General features: G+C 41.2%; 1 protein-coding gene across 1 annotated transcript in view; it reads left to right on the top strand.

Annotated features, from left to right (window-relative positions):
- The first annotated feature begins 201 nt into the window (after window positions 1-201).
- LOC126184691 (endothelin-converting enzyme homolog) overlaps window positions 202-22557 on the top strand; it is a 416586-nt gene continuing 394230 nt past the window's right edge. The window contains exon 1 of the mRNA XM_049927185.1: window positions 202-332. Within this exon, the coding sequence (XP_049783142.1) occupies window positions 321-332 (12 nt within the window). The 5' untranslated portion in view covers window positions 202-320. The remainder of the gene's footprint in view (window positions 333-22557) is intronic.

Genomic DNA, 22557 nt, shown 5'->3' on the forward strand with positions numbered 1-22557 from the left:
TGAAATGAGCAAAATCTGTGACCCGTTAGGTGTCTGCCTCGTTTGTAAGTGCTACGACGTAGCAGCATCCTCGTATGTTTCGGATTCATTGCATACGTTCCAACATTACGTATGGGGGCGCAAAGCCGTTAATCGAACTCCCGGTGGAGCATGCGGCCGTGGCGCCGGCCGGATGGGGAGTGCGCAGGCACCGCTGGAAATGCTGTTCGCGAGCGATCAATACGATAATATTCCGGCACAGCACAAGGGGTAGCGCACCTGCTTCTTTGCCATGAGTCACTCTTCGTCCTAACTGTGACAGCAACACAACGCCACTCATCATGTCAGTCAAAGTAAGTGCAGCACTATTTTCTTATTAAATCGTTACATTGTTTACGTCGCGCTGTGACGACTTAAGCATGCCAGCTGGCGAGTGTGCGACTCCTGAGTGAGTGCGTCTCAGACTAGCGTCTAGTCATCGATTACTTATGCGCTTCGTAGTTAGTTTGGAAATTTGCAAATGCTTTTAAAACTTTTGTACACAGTTTACTGTGATCCGAATTTAGCGCCATGTGACTTCTTTTAGAATAAAGACGTGCGTTTTTCCTCGGCCCACCGGCGATAGTTTTGGATTAATAGCATGGCTCACTCTGCGAACAGTATAAAAACACTACATCAGTTGAATTCTGTTCCGATAGCAAAAAATGTCGCTTTCTGTTGATATCAGGTAAGTTCAAGGCTATAGACAGACTGTGCAAAGAACTTCGCAATAGGTTTACGCTATATGCTTTATCCTTTTGTTCTCTTTTGTTATTTTGAAATACTAATTTTAAATTTCAGTGCTTATGTGCACGTTTTGGAATATTTTGGATGGTGTAATAACTTCGTGTAAAATGTTATCCTGGAATCTGACCTGAAGTGTCGGTAATAAACATCTCAGGTTTTCGGTGAGCAAGATATAGCTTTAAATTCCACGTTTGAAACAGTAGAAAAAACGAGAATTTACTATCCAGTTCACAACTTTCTGTTGCAGAGTCGGTGTAGTTAGCTCTCCGAGGTACCTTATTCTGGTGCAAGTGCTTTGTCACAGCTGAGACAGCACCTAGCAGACTTTCTTATAGGTCTATAGATCTTGCGAACTGTTCTAGAATTATGTTTATTAACACCACGTGGTGTATCAATATGATAGCGGTGACCGTCATTTTAAAAAATTATTTAATGTTACTGCAAATCAGCTGAGTGGGAGTCCATTACAAATATTTCACATTCTCTTCTACTTCAAATTTATTTTTCCTCTGACGTGTGGTTGTTTATTGGCTTTTGTGCGATTTCTAAGTGCCTGTTGCTTTCTTTTATGTGCAAGTAGTATTCCTGAGAGAAAACGTCTGTTCAATGTATGTGTGTCTATCATTGTAACAGCATCATTAACGTTGTTTGAAATATTGTCAAAGTTAAATGAGCAATTCCTTCGCTTATTAATTGCGGCTGTGAATTAAAAAGGCATTTCATATGTGATAATAGAATTCTGAGTCACATCTCACAGCTGTGAATAAAACCATTAATTTATTATAGCTTAACCATTGTATAAAGTTACTTCTAGATGTTTTCCTTTGAAAAAATACAGAGGTTTTAATTTATGACGTCAAAACCAAACTGTAGCGCTTGCTTTATCTGCTTCGCTTATGTTAAGGCATATGCTCTTACATTTGTGAAATACACTCATTTATGTTTAAAGTACTGAAAAAGATTTCACTATTAAACTGGCCACTTAACCTCATAATCTACCAACAACGTAAGAATACAATTACTTATAAAATTGCGATATTACTGAAACATATTACGGTTCAAGATACAGACATAGGACATTATTGGTGATAAACCAAAACATATTACAGATGGAACATAAATCAAATGAAATATAATATCGTATCCAAAATATGTTAACGGAGAGCATTGAAGCTATATGGAATAAAAAGACTACTGAATATGAACTAGTTACGAAAAAATTGGACAAAATAATGAAACAAAATTCCTCCCAAAACATTATTTCGAACGAAGTAAAGAACATCCTTTGTAAGAGGCAACATTAAGCGTAAATCGATCACCAGTTCCAATATTGAAACGCGTTGTTTCTGTATTACAGTCCTCGGAATGATCAATAAATGTATAGAGCTTAGCGACATTGATTTTCAGTGAAAACTTCGTTTATTGCATTATAGATGTGTCGATGACAGAAAATAGATCTAAACTGTAGTGAAATCAAGGCAGTTCGTGCAATTATATTCTTCAATGCAGCGATTGCAAGAAATGTCCGTATTTAAATGTGTAGTTAAAAGAAAGTGACTTACTAACGTAACAATCATTCTGCTGCAACACTGACTTGAAATCAAATGTAACAATTTTATGAAATGCAGCATTTATCTCCTCAATAATAGTTTTACAGAGGAGTAAGCTGCGGGATTCCAGCTTTCTAATGAAATCCATGCACTTAAAATCGCCTCACTTTGCTGTTATTAGAATGTGACCTCTCTCTCCCTTGCTTATTATATCTCCGATAATCATCCTGTGGTTCAAAATGGCTCTGAGCACTATGGGACTTAACTGCTGAGGTCATCAGTCCCCTAGAACTTAGAACTACTTAAACCTAACTAACCTAGGGACATCACACACATCCATACCCGAGGCAGGATTCGAACCTGCGACCGTAGCGGTCACGCGGTTCCAGACTAAAGCGCCTAGAACCGCTCGGCCACTCCGGCCGGCAATCATCCTGTAGTCGACAGGACAGTAAACTAGAATCTTCACTCCTTTCTTTTATTGGATAATTTTAGTTTGAGGTAACAGTGTTAATGAGTTCAGTAAACTGAAGTCAGCGTTAATAGTACTTGTAATTCAGCTGTTAAATATCCAATATTTTTTTACACTTTGCTTAGTGCAAATAGAAATAAATACCGTTCACTAAAAACAAATAATTAACATCACACGTACGAGATAGCACACGAAGCTGGAAAATTGTCTGTCTCAGTTTTCATTCTAATCATTCTGATCACCTGTCCCCTCATCAATTACTCCATCACTTTCACCTTACAAATGAAGGGTCCAGGAAAAGAATGAGTTAAGTAATTTTTTTTTCAATTTTTGAGTTTTCAGCAGTATATTAAAGCATGCCCCCCCATGAACCATGGACCTTGCCGTTGGTGGGGAGGCTTGCGCGCCTCAGCGATACAGATGGCCGTACCGTAGGTGCAACCACAACGGAGGGGTATCTGTTGCGAGGCCAGACAAACATGTGGTTCCTGAAGAGGGGCAGCAGCCTTTTCAGTAGTTGCAGGGGCAACAGTCTGGATGATTGACTGATCTGGCCTTGTAACATTAACCAAAACGGCCTTGCTGTGCTGGTACTGCGAACGGCTGAAAGCAAGGGGAAACTACAGCCGTAATTTTTCCCGAGGACATGCAGCTCTACTGTATGATTAAATGATGATGGCGTCCTCTTGGGTAAAATATTTCGGAGGTAAAATAGTCCCCCATTCGGATCTCCGGGCGGGGACTACTCAGGAGGACGTCGTTATCAGGAGAAACAAAACTGGCGTTCTACGGATCGGAGCGTGGAATGTCAGATCCCTTAATCGGGCAGGTAGGTTAGAAAATTTAAAAAGGGAAATGGATAGGTTAAAGTTAGATATAGTGGGAATTAGTGAAGTTCGGTGGCAGGAGGAACAAGACTTTTGGTCAGGTGAATACAGGGTTATAAATACAAAATAAAATAGGGGTAATGCAGGAGTAGGTTTCATAATGAATAAAAAAATAGGAGTGCGGGTTAGCTACTACAAACAGCATAGTGAACGCATTATTGTGGCCAAGATAGACACCAAGCCCATGCCTACTACAGTAGTACAAGTTTATATGCCAACTACCTCTGCAGATGATGAAGAAAGAGATGAAATGTATGACGAGATAAAAGAAATTATTCAGGTAGTGAAAGGAGACGAAAATTTAATAGTCATGGGTGACTGGAATTCGTCAGTAGGAAAAGGGAGAGAAGGAAACATAGTAGGTGAATATGGATTGGGGGGAAGGAATGAAAGAGGAAGCCGCCTTGTAGAATTTTGCACAGAGCATAACTTAATCATAGCCAACACTTGGTTCAAGAATCATAAAAGAAGGTTGTATACCTGGAAGAATCCTGGAGATACTAAAAGGTATCAGATAGATTATATAATGGTAAGACAGAGATTTAGGAACCAGGTTTTAAATTGTAAGACATTTCCTGGGGCAGATGTGGATTCTGACCACAATCTATTGGTTATGAACTGCAGATTGAAACTGAAGAAACTGCAAAAAGGTGGGAAATTAAGGAGATGGGACCTGGATAAACTGAAAGAACCAGAGGTTGTAGAGAGTTTCAGGAAGAGCATAAGGGAACAATTGACAGAAATGGGGGAAAGAAATACAGTAGAAGAAGAATGGGTAGCTCTGAGGGATGAAGTAGTGAAGGCAGCAGAGGATCAAGTAGGTAAAAAGACGAGGGCTAATAGAAATCCTTGGGTAACAGAAGAAATATTGAATTTAATTGATGAAAGGAGAAAATATAAAAATGCAGTAAATGAAGCAGGCAAAAAGGAATACAAACGTCTCAAAAATGATATCGACAGGAAGCGCAAAATGGCTAAGCAGGGATGGCTAGAGGACAAATGTAAGGATGTAGAGGCTTGTCTCACTAGGGGTAAGATAGATACTGCCTACAGGAAAATTAAAGAGACCTTTGGAGAGAAGAGAACCACTTGTATGAATATCAAGAGCTCAGATGGCAACCCAGTTCTAAGCAAAGAAGGGAAGGCAGAAAGGTGGAAGGAGTATATAGAGGGTTTATACAAGGGCGATGTACTTGAGGACAATATTATGGAAATGGAAGAGGATGTAGATGAAGACGAAATGGGAGATAAGATACTGCGTGAAGAGTTTGACAGAGCACTGAAAGACCTGAGTCGAAACAAGGCCCCGGGAGTAGACAACATTCCATTTGAACTACTGATGGCCTCGGGAGAGCCAGTCATGACAAAACTCTACCATCTGGTGAGCACGATGTATGAGACAGGCGAAATACCCTCAGACTTCAAGAAGAATATAATAATTCCAATCCCAAAGACAGATGTGAAAATTACCGAACTATCAGTTTAATAAGTCACAGCTGCAAAATACTAACGCGAATTCTTTACAGACGAATGGAAAAACTGGTAGAAGCCGACCTCGGGGAAGATCAGTTTGGATTCCGTAGAAATGTTGGAACACGTGAGGCAATACTGACCTTACGACTTATCTTAGAAGAAAGATTAAGAAAAGGCAAACCTACGTTTCTAGCATTTGTAGACTTAGAAAAAGCTTTTGACAATGTTAACTGGAATACTCTCTTTCAAATTCTGAAGGTGGCAGGGGTAAAATACAGGGAGCGAAAGGCTATTTACAGTTTGTACAGAAACCAGATGGCAGTTATAAGAGTCGAAGGGCATGAAAGGGAAGCAGTGTTTGGGAAAGGAGTAAGACAGGGTTGTAGCCTCTCCCCGATGTTATTCAATCTGTATATTGAGCAAGCAGTAAAGGAAACAAAAGAAAAATTCGGAGTAGGTATTAAAATTCATGGAGAAGAAGTAAAAACTTTGAGGTTCGCCGATGACATTGTAATTCTGTCAGAGACAGCAAAGGACTTGGAAGAGCAGTTGAACGGAATGGACAGTGTCTTGAAAGGAGGATATAAGATGAACATCAACAAAAGCAAAACGAGGATAATGGAATGTAGTCAAATTAAGTCGGGTGATGCTGAGGGAATTAGATTAGGAAATGAGACACTTAAAGTAGTAAAGGAGTTTTGATATTTAGGGAGTAAAATAACCGATGATGGTCGAAGTAGAGAGGATATAAAATGTAGACTGGCAATGGCAAGGAAAGCGTTTCTCAAGAAGAGGAATTTGTTAACATCGAGTATAGATTTAAGTGTCAGGAAGTCGTTTCTGAAAGTATTTGTATGGAGTGTAGCCATGTATGGAAGTGAAACATGGACGATAACTAGTTTGGACAAGAAGAGAATAGAAGCTTTCGAAATGTGGTGCTACAGAAGAATGCTGAAGATAAAGTGGGTAGATCACGTAACTAATGAGGAGGTATTGAATAGGATTGGGGAGAAGAGAAGTTTGTGGCACAACTTGACTAGAAGAAGGGATCGGTTGGTAGGACATGTTTTGAGGCATCTAGGGATCACAAATTTAGCATTGGAGGGCAGTGTGGAGGGTAAAAATCGTAGAGGGAGACCAAGAGATGAATACACTAAGCAGATTCAGAAGGATGTAGGTTGCAGTAGATACTGGGAGATGAAGAAGCTTGCACAGGATAGAATAGCATGGACAGCTGCATCAAACCAGTCTCAGGACTGAAGACCACAACAACAACATTAAAGCATGGAACAGACCTAAGTAGTACTGTAAATTAGGTTTGACAAATTTCAGTACAGGGAAAGAGTGAGCTCAGTCCATATGAAACAGGGAAATAAAAGGTTCTGTTCAATAAGTGCTGCCGGCCGGTGTGGCCGAGCGGTTCTAGGCGCTTCAGTCTGAAACCGCGCGACCGCTACGGTCGCAGGTTCCAATCCTGCCTTGGGCATGGATGTGTGTGATGTCCTTAGGTTAGTTAGGTTTAAGTAGATCTAAGTTCTAGGGGACTGATGACCTCAGATGTTAAGTCCCATAGTCCTCAGAGCCATTTGAACCATTTTTTTCAATGAGTGCTGGTCTTTAAATAATTATATAGGTTGCAGGCCTGATAAACAGCTCTAGTGTCTGAAATTTTGCGAAAATACGGATATGGAACGCCAGTCATCAAATGATGCCTGTAGTGAAAGTATGGGAGGAGAAACATTGCCGCTTATCTGAGGTAAACAGAAAGATTAATTTAACGTCTCATGATTGGGAGAAAACTGTCATTGTAGACTACAGTGCTTTGAAAACGCGCCTGAAGAGACAAGACAAAATATTTTAAAAGATTTCAACTTCATGGAATCTGTAGATTTACAGAATGCTTATCTATGTGGTCTCATGACTGTACTTCCAATACAGCGTAGAAGGACTAGGAAATGCGAATGTGAAGCAAGATTTAACAATGCAACCTATAAGTACAGAGTTCGATGACAAATAGGGCACTGGACGAAAGAAGCTGTAGTTTGTCGTAAGCATTTACAGCAAAGTACGGCATACCAAAAAATAAGATTCAATATTTAGTTCAAATGGCTCTGAGCACTATGGGACTCAACATCTTAGGTCATAAGTCCCCTAGAACTTAGAACTACGTAAACCTAACTAACCTAAGAACATCACACACACCCATGTCCGAGGCAGGATTCGAACCTGCGACCGTAGCAGTCCCGCGGTTCCGGACTGCAGCGCCAGAACCGCTAGACCACCGCGGCCGGCCAATATTTAGTGTCTAGTGTCGAACAGTTGGGAATACTCCAATTGATAAGAGAGGCAAACAGGAGAACAGGCCCTGGGAATTAAGTGATAAAACATTTAATACCATTAAGCAGCATACTGTGCCCCTATCCGAGCAGAGATAGCCATTATGGGTTAAAGTATACCTCTCTGAGGAACTAGGTATAAGCAAAGTGTTCAGTTTATTCAAAGAGCCTTACCAACAGTTAAGGCAGCTTACGATACATATAGACACATATTTAATACGAACTTCAGTATTTCCTTTGGATGTCCCTACACAGATACATGTGGTGCCTGTGACGAATATATAGCCAAAATGAAATGCCTGGACCGGGAAAACAAAAGTGCACTGAAGTGTAGAAGACTCAATTGAAGAATTTTAAAACTTTATAAGATTATCCACATATTTCCAATAAGAGAACATTCTTATTTGGAATGTGATAAAAATATGGCGCTTATAAAGAAGAAAGCTCATACAGAAGTTCCCATAGATTAGACAGAGGTGTTCATATCAGCTCGGTAAAAGCATTCACTATTTAATGTTGTTGAAGCTACATCTGGAACTTTTCGCTAATGCACAGCATTCCTGAAGCCCTTGTACAAGCAGAAGTGACCTTCTCCTACGCTGCTGCTCCGTAATCGGCTCATCCAGCTGAAGGATCCAATGGACTAGACTTTGATTTGACAGAGTTTCATTATTCTGGTAAGACTGTAAGATAATCTCCAAACCTTGTTGAATTTTTAGCATGATATAGTTTCAAATTATAAAACGTTATATTTTCAGTCCATGACAAATACCTGGATTTGCAGGTTTTGAAAAATTTCTGTGGGACAGAAGCACAAGAACATTATGACAGTCTTCCTGTTGCTTCAAGTTCTCACAACAGAACAGGCAACCTTGAACTGTTTTTTTAAGTATAGTTTGAGTCCTACTTCAAGTACTAAGGGAATAAGCAGTACTTATGATACCTTGAATTCATGGACTCAGTCCTGTCTTTCATTGAATAAGTTACCCTTACTCAACTTCTACACTTGTAACAACGAAAGTTTGAATAAATACCTTATAATATTGTTTTATATTTACAAAATATTAGTCAAACTTTGTAATTTTGTAAAATAATTGTATTTTGTTACATAACTATAAAATCAAGGAGGGATTTAAAGAGAAATATTAATGTCCTGTAGAATTTATAAAACAGGACTTAGCTCATTCCTGGACCCTCCCAATGAGAAAGTTAGTATGGAGGAATCGGTTGTGTAGCTGAGCTGTGTTCTGAATTGTGAACTTAAGCTGTTAAGTTAAATCTTTAACATTTGTGAACTATAAATTGGAGAGACTGGCATAGTTTATGAGTTCATACATTTGTTTGAACAAATTATGGTGCTACATTCGTAAATGATATGAACCCTACTCTTCTCTCTCTCTCTCTCTCTCTCTCTATCTCTCTCCCTCTCTCTCTCTCTCTCTCTCTCTCTCTCTCTCTCTCTCTCCCCCTCTCCATCTACTGTCACCCTCATTCTGTTTCTGTTCCATACAGAATTGAAATCAATTTCCAGTTTCAAAAACAGAATTGCAATCAATTTCCAGTTTCAAATATTACTGATACATAGTCATGATGTAATCCTCTATTGTTTTAATGACGTGGAGTGTCTACATTACATAATCATTGAATTAGTAGCGTTAAACAGTTTGATTGCATTCCGATTCTATAACGTAAGGATTACAGCACAAAAAATATATACTTTTGTGGTAATTCTGTGTTTTGTTCAAAGACATTCTAAAGAGTCCACTTTGGTTCTTGCTTACACACATTTACTTCAATAAAACACGCACAATTGGTCACTTCCCGTCTTGCTTGCCATTTTCAAGTGCTGCAGGTGCCAACATATTTTTTTCCTGTAGTGTAATTTCATTCCCCTGCTCCATATGGGCAGGGGAGGGCTGGCAGTGGCACAGTCCACCGCTCTTCAGCCAAACGATTTTACAAAATACATGAAAGGGTAATGCTTACAAAAAAAAGAGGGGGATAAAAGGAGGACATAAAAAAGCAGTAGATGGAGATGAGGAAAGTTAAAATATACACTAATATGGGGTCATGCACAGGGTAACAGTTAAAAAGTCGACAGAAAGTTAAAAGAACACAGCTAGCAAGTCTTTGTACACTTAAAATCACTCGAGTCAAACACAAGTTAAAAGTCGGCCACAGTATGAAAATCACACGAACAAACATGGACTATATATGGGTCGAGCACACAATTAAAGCCATATCACTGATGATACTCTGTAACGGCACCCAACACAACACTAATGCAGCACACTTTTTAATGCAGCATACTTGATAATAAAGAAAAACCTGGGACAATCTGCCAGGGTAGGGGACAAGGGAGAAGTGAAAAGGAGGAAAGACGGAAGGCAGAGAAAGGGGGATGAGGTGTGGGGGGAGGCGCTGAAGGGGGACTGTGGAGGGAAGGGATGGGAGAAGAAAACAGCTGAGGAGGGGGTACAGGGACTCAAGGGGAGAAGGATGAAAATCCGCTTTGGGGAAGGAGGGGGAGGTGAAGGGGGGCCCTGGGTAGGGGGGTCAACAAGGCCAGGTTACAGTTGGAAGGAAAGGTAGATGTCATGGTGAAGTTCAACATCTGGTAGGGGGTGGGTGTGCTGGAAATTACCCTGATGAAGGAGATGGAGGGTGTAGAGGTGGAGAGATACAGTGATAGAGGCACGGCAACAGGTCGGGGGGTGGAGAGGAAGGAGGAAACCAGGGAGTGGGGGGGGGGGGTACCAAAATGTCATACTATCCAATTATTAAACCCCAGAAATGACAGTCTTGGAAGCGAGCACAGAACATGAGAGCGCGTATTTTGAAACTGAATGTTTCCACAGAAAATGGGCAACGCCTTTTCGTCATCGCTAATTTCGTCCAGATTTATGGTATACTAGCTGAGTACTCGGTGTTTCCTGGGTATATATTAGGTTCATTAAAATGAAATCTGGTCAGTGCATTTACCTTTGCCTTACACGTAAGGTGACACCACATAACTGTGGCTATGGTGGCGCCATCTATTGATGGAGAGACTAACGCGTGTGCACTGTTTCATATTGCATAGCGCCAGTGTGGTTTCACACCAAAGAGAAGATGGTCACACAAGTTATCGTCCACTACCGAACATGCAGACGAGTAAGCAGGAACAACAAGGAGTGATTCGATTTTTGGTGGCGGAGGGAGTTGGAGGCAGCCACATGTATCGACGGATGAAGGTTGTGTATGGTGAGTACAGTCTGAGTCGTTCAAGTGTTGTGGAATGCGCGAACGATTCCTTGAGGGGCGTGAGTCACTGGAAGACGATGCTCGTCCTGGACAAGCTCATCGTGTCATCACACAGGAAATGGTTGCAGAAGTGAATGCTTTAGTCTTGGACAACAGCAGAATCACCGTCGACGAGTTTCATCGGTAACTGGGTATTAGCGTGGGCAACGGATGACGAAATGTGTGACTGGGTCCAGGTCTGGATGTGACAGCAACCCGCTAGCTTCTTCAAGGATGGAATCCACCAGCTAGTGTCGCAGTGGGATAAATGTGCCAAGAGTTTTGGATATGTGTATGTTTTGAGTATGTGTGCTGTGTATAACTACATGTTTGAGTTAATAAAATCATTATCGTTACTTTACACTAGTGATTGGGTTTCATTTGAATGCCCCTTATATATGTACATTCCAATTCTGTTAGTCTATCTGCTACTCCTGGCTCCTGCTCTCTGTCCACCTCTCCTGTCCCCCTCTCTGTCCATCTCCTTCTAGCCCCTCTCTCTCTCCATTTCCTCCTCACTCCTCTCTTTCTGTCCATCTACTCCTCCCCTCCACCTCTATCTCCTCCTCCCCTCTCTGTACATCTCCTTCTCGCTCCTCTCACTGTCCATTTCCTCCATCCCCCACTCTGTGTCCATCACTTCCTCCCCATCTGTTCATCTCCTCCTACCCTCTCTATCCATCTCCTCCTCTACCCTTTCTCTGTCCATTTCCTCCTCGTCCCTCATCTGTGTCCGTCTCTTTCCCCTGCAATTCTCTATCTAAGTTATTACCCTCACCCCAACAGGAGGCTGCTGGTTCTTACCCCCACAGTATACCAAGATTTTGAAGGAGTTTCATCCGCGGCTTTTCCCACATGTGCACATTCCACATACATTAAACATATTTCACACTTACTTGTACAAATATTTCACCTGTTTCTATAGCGAATTTCGCCCTACAGATTCGTTTACACTCAGCTCAGTGTTTACGACGTCATACCTGCTGAACTGTGTGTTGTATAATAGTACAATTTTGCAAGTATGCGAGTACTGTCTGCAAAGTGTATCGTGGTAAAGAAGTAATAAATTAAATCGTCATGCCTGATGTGGCAGTTTTGCTACAAAAGTGTCATAAACGGTAAACTTTGTTCTTTCCTCTTTTTGTGGGATGGGGGGGGGGGGGGGGCACCGAGGAAAGGTTTCGTGAAGGTCTGAAATTATGGTTTGTTGCAAGTAACTAAGTGCTCTCATTCTGAAATACTGGATAAATAAAGTCTGAGAACTCACGCGTCTTGGGCTGTACTTCTTTTTCACACCCACCCCTTTGACAGGTAGGTGGCTCTTACCCATTCAGAGATTGCTTACGGACAGGAAGTGATAAGTGTAGCAAGGTTGTTTGAAATCCGTCGGTTTAGGAGGAGCTGTGGAACGTACATACATATATACGTACATTCATTTTTATAATATGTGTGGATGTATGGATGTTCGCCTTAACAAGAAATGAGAGTGTCAGAAGTGGGAGCTCAGATGGCCAAGCGCTTATGAGAGATAGCATTTTTGGCGAGGGTAGGCCGAGGCTTGAGTCCTTTATGTTAGAATAGTTTCCAGGCAGCGGTCGGCGCAGCTGAAAGAGTACAGGACTATAATCCGAGAGTCGTGGGGTCGAATCCCTATGCAGAAACCTTTTTTTCAATTTTTACGTTACTTACACTACAAATAACTCTAAATAATGTTCAGTATATTGTATTTATTAATATTGTCATACAAGTCACGAAAAAGGAAGTCGAAAGAAAATTTTGAATCGCAAATAAATTTCTAGGAAGGGATTTTAATGCGTACAGCAGAACTTCGCACGTAAAATTAGATACTTGTATTATTTTACACTTGATGATTTACCCCTTGCTGGGGTGCTATTCGCCGTAAAAAGAGGGGAAGCAGTGATTTTCTAGGCATATTGCACACATTATAAACGCCGAATTTTTCTAGTTACATGGTTGTTTTCAAGTTAATATAGAAAAACAAACTTGGTTTCCATTCATTATAGGTTCTCTCCCATCACAGTTTCGCAGTAAACCACGCGCAACGGCCGGTCGTAGTGGCCGTGCGGTTCTAGGCGCTACAGTCTGGAGCCGAGCGACCGCTACGGTCGCAGGTTCGAATCCTGCCTCGGGCATGGATGTGTGTGATGTCCTTAGGCTAGTTAGGTTTAATTAGTTCTAAGTTCTAGGCGACTGATGACCTCAGACGTTAAGTCGCATAGTGCTCAGAGCCATTTGAACCATTGAGCCACGCGCAACGCACCATTTCGCCGTACGTTGGCGAGGATGGCTGGTTATATACAATGGAATGTATTTTGATGCAGTGCAGTCTTCTCGGGATATGATTTGTTTTTCTCTCTATAAGATAAGAACAGTTTTGAAGCATTTTGATCAATTCTTTATGTGACGATAAAAGTAGGCATCGTAGGGTCGCAATAGTTTCTGAGGACTGCTCAAAGATCAAAATGAAACTAAACGAATACGACGCTCTGTACACTTTAATTACAATGGTTCCTTGAAAAATTATTTGCTGAGTCCTGGTGGACGCTGCAAGTACAATCCTTTCTGGGAAACATATTAGCAGTTCTCAAAACTTTCCTTTGTCTTTTCTTTTCATGCCTTTTACGAAAATATTAACAAATACAAGCGTTATTTCGATTTATTTGCCGTGTAAATAACGTAAAAATTTAAAGTAAAGTTTCCACAATGGGACTCGATCATACGACCCTCGGATTACCATTCTGCACTCTTTCTGCTGAACCAACCACCGTCTGGAAACTACGTTAACATAAATGCCACATGCCCCTCCCCTCCCGGGCCAAAAACGCTATTTTTTCCAAACGATTAGCCATCTGGAGCTCCCACTTCAGACACAAATCGGTGATGACAAGTAGGCGCTGTATCCTCGTGAGTGCAGTAATATTTATCACTGAAAGCTGTGTCACGTCATAAACCATAGTTTGTGCTCGCTGCTCGCTTACGTTTTTAAACACCATCTGTTACTCTTGTCCGCTGTGCTTCCTGCGCGAACACATAGTGTGATTTATAACATGGCACTAGTTTGGAGGACAACTATTACAGCGCTCGGTAACCATTCTGTTTCTAAATTTGGCACTTGCACGTTATGTGCTCGCTCTCACAACTGCTGTAATCGGATAATATTACGTGTTGACGCCCTGTAGCTTTCCACAAGTACCGCCCAACAGATTACTAATTTGTACCTGCAACCGCCTCCTCCCCCCCTCCCCCCCCATCCGCTACAGAAAACCGTAAGTTTAATCTTCCCACAACTTTTTTACCCAACGTAGGTTTTCCAGCAGTGCTTATTTTCAATGAATTTTGGCGTCCTTTTTAATGTTTTTAAATGTCTATTGTGTCTTTCTACCTTTCGTGTCTGGCTATTTCCTCTTTTCAAACCTTACACGGAGGAAACAACACTGTATATTTGTAATCATCTCTTCATTAATGTTTTTTGAAAATTTTTCATCTATAAATATGTCTTCATTCATATTTTTGTAAAAGCTCTAGACTAAAGAGTGTGATACTATACCACTGGTAGCCCACTACACCTCCCCATATGGGGCTAGGAGGATGAAATGACAATAAATTAAAAAACAAAGGATATGTTGGTACCTACAGCACTTGAACATGACCTGTAAGACCGAATTTGGCCAACTGTGCGCGTTTTAATAAAGTATGTGCGCGTAAGCAATAACCTAGGCGGGAATTTTGCAGCGTGTTTCAACAAATATATTGTTGTGGTACCCCAGAAGAAGGAAATTATCCATGTTCTGTGTTCGTGTTATTTATTGCTGTTTTTTCGACCTGTGCACATTGCATACGATCATTGCAGCCGTGCTCACAACGTCATCATTTGTTGCAGCTTAATGAATTCTGAGGCATTCTGACACGGATAATTAATTTACTTATTAATCTTCGATCATTACTCTACCACCCATTAGGTACCAATTCAACACACACGTAGCCCTCGGGAATGGTCTGATTCTAGGTAACAATTTAGCGGCAAAGTAGAAAAGTACACGAAAAATAGACGAAAAATAGTTACGTCCACGTAGTGGATAGCACACATTTCCTCTCTTGTATTGATGGCGACTCCTCATGGGATGGACCATTCATGACTCAAAATACATTTTAGACCCATCTGTTTCCAGCTGCCTACAACTCATGTATATTGGTTGAGACACATTCCAAAACGTAGTTAATTATCTCGACAGAACTGAGCTTGGTGGCCTTGGGGCAGACAAGTAGTCTGATGCCCTTTTAGTGATCGTCTAATTACTCTGACACTGAGTTTGAGAGAGTTTGAGGGTGGGGTAGGGACGTACTCGTCCACTGCTACCACCCTGTATACAGATTTGTATCGAAACTCGTCTGTCAAGGAGCTCTTTGTTCATGCTATAGCAGACCAATGGTACTGTTCTTAGACTCATATTTATCTCTGTGCCATACGACGTACCATTGTTTGAGATGTTCGTGTGAGATGGTGGCTTCTGTAGCTCATGGTGACTAGAATATTTTGAATGTTATGGCTGCAACCATGTTTGTGCACAGCAATGACAAAACAAATGGTGTGCGCTATTTGTGCCGTCCGTCCGCTATCACAATCCGAGCTGGCTGATGGCGATCCTCACCCAACACGCGTCGTTGATGGCAGCAGCAACTGACATTGGCGAAATGATGGCGAAGAAGTATTTACGGTAGATTAGATAGAGAAAAGAGAAGCAGATGCATGAATATCAAGAGCTCAGATGGAAAACCAGTTCTAATCAAAGAAGTGAAAGCTGAGAGGTAGTAGTTGCTATTTTGTAGAAATGGAATAGGACTTAAAAGAAGATGAGGTGTGAGATATGAAACTGCGAGAAGAATTTGTCAGAGTACTGAACGACCTAAATCAAAACAAGGCTTCGGGAGTAGAGGACATTCCGTCAGAACTACTGACAACCTTGGAAGAGTCAGCCGTCACAAAATTATTGCATCTGTTGTGCAAGATGATGAGACAGGTAAAATACCCTCAGACTTAAAGAAAAACGTAATAATTCCAATCCCAAAGCAAACAGGTGCTGAAAGGTTTGTACATTACTGAACTATCAGTTTAATAAGTCCTGGTTGCAAAACGCTAACATGAATTCTTTATAGAAGAATGGAAAAATTGATAAAAGCCGACCTTGGGGAAGATCAGTTTGGATTCCGAATAAATGTAGGAACACTCGAGGCGATACTGACCCTACGACTTATCTTGGAAGATAGGTAAAGGAAAGGCAAACCTACGTTTCTAGCATTTGTAGACTTAGAGAAAGCTTTTGACGATGTTGTCTGGAATACTCTCTGTGAAAGTCTGAAGGGAGGAGGGATAAAATACAGAGAGTAAAAGGCTATTTACAGCAACCAGACGTCAGTTACAAGAATCGAGGAACATGAAAGCGAAGCTACGGTTGAGAAGGGAGTGAGACAGGGTAGTAACCTACCGCCAATGATAATCTGTACATTGAGCAAGTAGTAAAGGAAACCAAAGAAAAGTTTGGTGTAGGAATTAAAGTTCAGGGAGAAGAAATAAAAACTTTGAGATTTACCGATTACATTTTAATTCGTTCAAAGACAGTCAAAACTTGGAAGAACAGTTGAGCCGAATGGACAGGGTCCTGAAAGGATGATGTAAGCAGAACGTCAACAAAAGTAAAACGAGGATAATGGAATGGAAGCGAATTAAATATGATGCTGAGCGTATTGCATTTGGAAACAAGACACTTTAAGTTTTGTTATTTAGGCACCAGAATAACTGATGATGGCCGAAGTAGAGAGGATATAAAATGTAGACTGGCGATGATAAGAAAAGAGTTTCTCAAGAAAAGAAATTTGTGCACAACGAATATAGATTTAAGCGTTTGGAAGACTTTTCTGAAAGTATTTGCATGAGTGTAGCCATGTATGGGAGTGAAACATGGACGATAAACAGTTTAGACAAGAAGAGAATAGAAGTTTTTGAAATGTGGTGCTACAGAAGAATGCTGAAGATTAGGTGGGTAGATCACGTAACTAATGATGATATATTGAATAGAACTGATGAGAAAAGAAATTAGTGGCACAATCTGACTGGAAGAAGGGATCGGTTGATAGAACACATTCTTAGACATAAAGGGATCACCAATTTGGAATTGGAGGGAAGTGTGTGGGGGTAAAAATTATAGACTTAGACCAAGAGATGAATACAGTAAGCAGATTAAGAAGAATGCAAGTTTCAGTAGTAGAGATGAAGAGGTTCTCACAAGAAAGACCAGCATGGTGAGCTGTATTAAACCAGTCTTCGGACTGAAGACCACAACAACAACAACAACAACAACAACAACAACAATTAGTTTATTTCATGATGTATAGGTGACTTGTACCATTTTTACATGATAAATTGGGACGAGTCACAGTACAGTCTGCCTATACAGACAGTGCACCAAAATGTCTTCATTACAATTCGCCTATTCAGTGCTTTTACCTTGCCTAATTTATAATTCAGCATTAGACATTCGCATGCCTATAAGCACTGTGGATTCACTAGTGCACTGTAGTCTTTTAATGTAAGGTCTCTAATCTAAATGTCTTTTATTGTAGTTATTTGTAGCTATCTCACACGAAATTCCCATCCTGTGTATACTTTTTCTCTTCGAAAAATTCTTATGAATTCAGCTCTTGACCTACTGTTTCGAAGTATTATTGTCTTTACTTTCTCTATGAGGCATTTTTGTTATTAAAACAAATAAACATTGTCATCGTAAAGGAATGTGCAGGTATGATCGTTAATTATTCTAAAGATTGGTATGTATCGTTGCATTTGTGAGGCTAACATGATATAAGGTAAAATCAGATGACAGGTAGTTTCTTTCAGTGTCTTTGTTTTTCGTCCCAAGTTTGGTGATAGGAGTATATAATCTTTTAGTTTTCCTTTCCAGATCCTTACAATGTTCTCCGAGACACAGTTAAAGCTGGGAGGAGATAGAACTCCACTTTGCCTTCAACTTGTGATGATTTTGAACTATGTGGCGATTTCGTCTAAAACCTTTACTTTTAAAAGTGACAGTCACATTATAATAATAATTATTATTGAAGTCATTTGATGAGTCATCGTGCTTGGTTAATATTTATTTAATGTAGGGACCAGTATAACACTAACTAAGCATTGTTACTGCCATTTTCATTCACCATACTTACCAAAGTATGGAAGCTAGTAATGCATCTCCCACGACTTTGCCGATATCAAAGGCCCAACTTCTAACAAAGAAATCACAAAAAAATGTGAATTGGAGCGAGTATGGAACGTTTGAGTTTGTTGATAGCTTCATTTATTTTTAGTTGTGCAATGGCAGAGTGCAGTAGGATAAGTTGATGGATATCTTGAAAAGGAAGGGGGTGTATTTAAAGGAGAGAAGACCTATTACAAATCTGTATTGAGTCAGAAAGTGGAGGTACGTGTAGGAAATGAGACTCCGGAAGATAGCAAGATCCGGAGAGGGGTCAGACACGGCTGTTGTCTCAACACATCGAGGTCAGAATGGCGCTGGCGAAAGACCCATTTCAAAAGTAGAACTGAATCTCAGCTGGTTGTTTGAACACAGAAATAAGGAAGTGACTTGCGAAATGCCTGGTATGGAGAGTGGTCTTGTATGGGGCAGAAACATGGACACTGAGAAAGCAGAAGGAGAGCAGCCTTGAAGCTTGTGACATGTGGATATGGCGCGGAATGGAGAAGAGTACCTGGACCGATAAAGTGAGGACTTAGGAGGTACTGAGATGTGTTGCAGAAGATCAGAGGATGTTGTTGATAGTGAAAAATAAGAAGCTAAGCTGGATAGTACATAATTTGAGACAAGATTGAATTCTAGCACAAGCAATTGAAGGTTTTATTCTGGGGAAGAGAGGGAAGGGCAAAACAAGATACTAGATGCTGTTTCTCTTCCTCGTGATGACTGGGTGCTGTGTGATGTCCTTAGGTTAGTTAGCTTTAAGTAGTTCTAAGTTCTAGGGGACTGATGACCATAGATGTTAAGTCCCATAGTGCTCAGAGCCATTTGAACCAACTAGATGCTGAATGAAGTCAGTAGGCCGCACAGAGGGTACCGAAGAATGAAGAGGAAAGCAGAGGACAGAGAAGCATGGACGGCTATGAAGTCTAAACGTGTCGGAAGGCAGATAACCAAATGATGATGACGAACAAATGTCCCGACATCTAGATGCAACTCTGTTCTCAGATATATTTCTCTTCGTCATATTACGAACAATGATTTGAAGCCGGCCGGAGTGGCCTTGCGGTTCTAGGCGCTACAGTCTGGAACCGCGAGACCGCTACGGTCGCACGTTCGAATCCTGCCTCGGGCATGGATGCGTGTGATGTCCTTAGGTTAGTTAGGTTTAAGTAGTTCTAAGTTCTAGGGGACTGATGACCTCAGCAGTTAAGTCCCATAGCGCTCAGAGCCATTTGAACCATTTTTGAATGATTTGAAATAAAAGTCTGTTGTTCTAGCCGCTCCCCCCTGCCCCTCCCCCCCCCCCCCCCCCCCCCTCGCAATACTTCTCTGCAATTATCCGTTTCAATTATTTCACAGAAATTTTTATCTTTTAGAGTGCGCATAACAGGATTTTACTATGAAAGATTTGTGGAAATAGACAATACATTTTCCTTTAACAGACTAGTATACTTAAGTTTTAAATTTTGGTTGTGCTGATTATTTAGGACATTGGACATTTATCTTGGAAGAAAGTTTTGAAACTCCTTTGATTTCAGTTGACCGTTGTTTAGTTAGCTAAATCACTTCTGGTGAGTGGCGAGATAAGTTGGGAACGAGGGGAGGGAGTGCGTGGGGAAGATTGAGTTTGAATATTTGAATATTTACATCAACTGCCTTTACTTTGTATTTGATACTTCCCACTAGTTTCTTCCTCTTCGTAGGAGGTGTTGGCAGTGTGGTAATGAATGCTTCTGCGTTCTTCTCTCGCTATGTTGCATCGGTAACTTGCTTAATGCCTCTTGGACTTCCGTCGATTTGTGGACAACTTTCGGTAACGTAATCCCCATTCCCTTGCGATTGTGTTTGCAGTTCTCGGCAATTTGGACCAGTGGAACACATTTCCTGTAGGCAAAGGTTTTTTAAGTGCTTTTCCAAACGAGTAAGTAAAGCTCGGAGGCAGCGTAGACTTTAGCATTCGTTTTGCTTTACCTTATTGTATGTTTCTGGTTACTTCTTAATTCCTGAATTTTCAACACTGTGGCGGTTAGCTTGTATTCACTGCTTCACACGAGATCTGTATCTACATCTCCTGCAGTTCATTTCTTATGTCCTTGGCAGAGGGTGCGTAGAACCACTTTCAGACAATATCTCGACCTTTCCACTATCGAACGGCACATGGCAGAAATAAACACCTAAATTCTTCTGTGCGAGCTGAGATTCCTCTTATTTTATTACCATGGTCATTTATCACTGTGTAGGTGGGAGTCAACAAAATATTTTGCGTTCGAAGGAGAAACTTGGTGAAAAATTTTGTGGAAAGATCTTGCAGCAATGAAAAACGGCTTTGTTCCAGTGAGTGTCACACCAGCATGCTCATCACATCCATGACACTCTCTCCGCTATTTTGTGATATTACAAAACGAGCTGCCATACTATGAACTCTTTCGATGTTCTCTGTCAATCCTAACTGGTAAAGATCTCATACAGCGCAGAACATTCTAAATCATTTTGTAGTTTGTATTGATCTCTTGATGACTTTAGTCGACAGCAAACAGTTGCATCATGTGCGAAAAATCTAAGAGGACTGTTCGCATTGTCTCCCAAATCGTTTGTATAAATTAGAAACAGCAGAGGGGTCTGCAGCACTTCCTAGGGGAACGCCAGGTATCAATTAGGTTTCACTAAATGATTTCCCGACAGTTACGACGAACGAGGTCCATTCTGACAAGAAATCACGATAGCAGTCGCTCAGCTGAGACCACACTCCATAGCAATACTCCACTGGAATAGAAGGGAGAACCGATAGAGGTACTCAAAGTACCTTCCGCCACACACCGTCAGGTGGCTTGCGGAGTATGGATGTAGATTGATGTAGATGTAGAAGAGCGCAATTTGGTTACAAGCTGCTTATGAGGAACGGTGTCCAAAGCCTTCTGGAAATCTAGAAATACGGACTCAACTAGAAATCTCCTGTCAATAGCACTTGTTATGATGACGACGAACGTATCGTCGCCAGTGTGAATGACTGGTGGCCAATGCTAAATAAACATACAGATCTCTTCTTTGCATATACAGCAGGTTTGTCAGTGAAGTCGATAAGGAGCTGGCTGCGTGGTCTGGATCTACAACGACTAAAATATTTAGAAGTTGTTGGTAAAAAATAATATATTGTACTTAAATGATGGTACAGGAGTCTTCGTAGTTAGGAGGAATATAATTACAAACAGAGAGGTATAGAGGCCTCACATAGGCCATACTTTAACTAAGCGCCTTGTTAGAGGTTGCTTTCTATCAGCTGAAGGCTATACTACTTTCCTACTTGACGTTCCGAGCAAGAGTAGTCGAGCGCACGCTAGAGACTCGTTGCATGCCGCGGAGCGGCGCTAGCGTCGCTAGTCTCGACTCGATACTAGAACGGACCGCGGTCGATAACTGCAACCCCTAACAAGTGTGCTATCGAACGTTGATACCATAGCACTCATCACTTCGTGTGAATAAAGGGCCAGTTGTGTTTCACTCGAACGATATCTTCTTGATTCCGTGATATGCGTCAATAGATCATCACCATCACCATTGACACACTTTGATGCGGATGCACAGGAAGATTCTGTTTCATGTTCTGACCACATATGGGTCCGCCATTACACTGAATCGTCGTGGGCCCAAACATCCGGAATTTGGAAAACCTTAATTTGATACGGTATAATAGGTCGTACCTCGAGGCGGATGTATCCAGCCTCTACTTCTTTGGGTAGTGCAGGCGTGTTGCAAGTTAAAATGAATTCGTACACTTTCACAAGTTGAGAATTTACTTTCTTCATTATATTCTTGACTTCCGTTACTCTGCTTTTTGACTATTCTTCCTGCAACTCTTTCACGTTGGTATCCATGATATTACGCTACGTCACAAAACTTGTGTAAATGTTGAGTATGTCGTGAAGTTTGCGAGCGATAGTGTAGTAATCCACCGGCTGCTGTGACCGAGCGGTTCTAGGCGCTTGAAGGTCGAAACCGCGCTGCTGCTGCGGTCGCAGGTTCGAATCCTGCCTCGAGCTTTGATGTGTGTGATGTCATTAGGTTAGTTAGGTTTAAGTAGTTCTAAGTCTAGGGGACCAATGACCTCATATGTTAAGTCCCATAGTGCTTAGAGCCATTTTTTGTAGTCATACAACGTCTTTGTACTCGGTAATTTTGCTCGTTGTTTGGTAGCGGCAGTCTCTTTCAGCCCACTCAAAAAATTATGAACTTGAGCATATAAACCTGGCTGCCCTCAGCTTTGGTCACACGCACGGGACATACGCTCCTACAATTTGCCGCTTTGTTTGGATAGGACATAGAACATTTGTTGTAAATCGCCTCACAGCATGAAAGCCAACAGAGTATGGTTAGCAGAACGGATATATCATGTTGCTGGATTTCCTCGTCCAGTTCACCATCCGTTCCGTCTCGTGGGCCCCTACCACCACGGCACAGCGCGCCCCCAGGTTGCGGATAGGAGATACGGCTTTCAGATATTAAGGGTAGTTGCGAATACAAAAAATA

The sequence above is a fragment of the Schistocerca cancellata genome, chromosome 4 (assembly GCF_023864275.1).
Source record: "Schistocerca cancellata isolate TAMUIC-IGC-003103 chromosome 4, iqSchCanc2.1, whole genome shotgun sequence".
Classification (NCBI taxonomy): domain Eukaryota; kingdom Metazoa; phylum Arthropoda; class Insecta; order Orthoptera; family Acrididae; genus Schistocerca; species Schistocerca cancellata.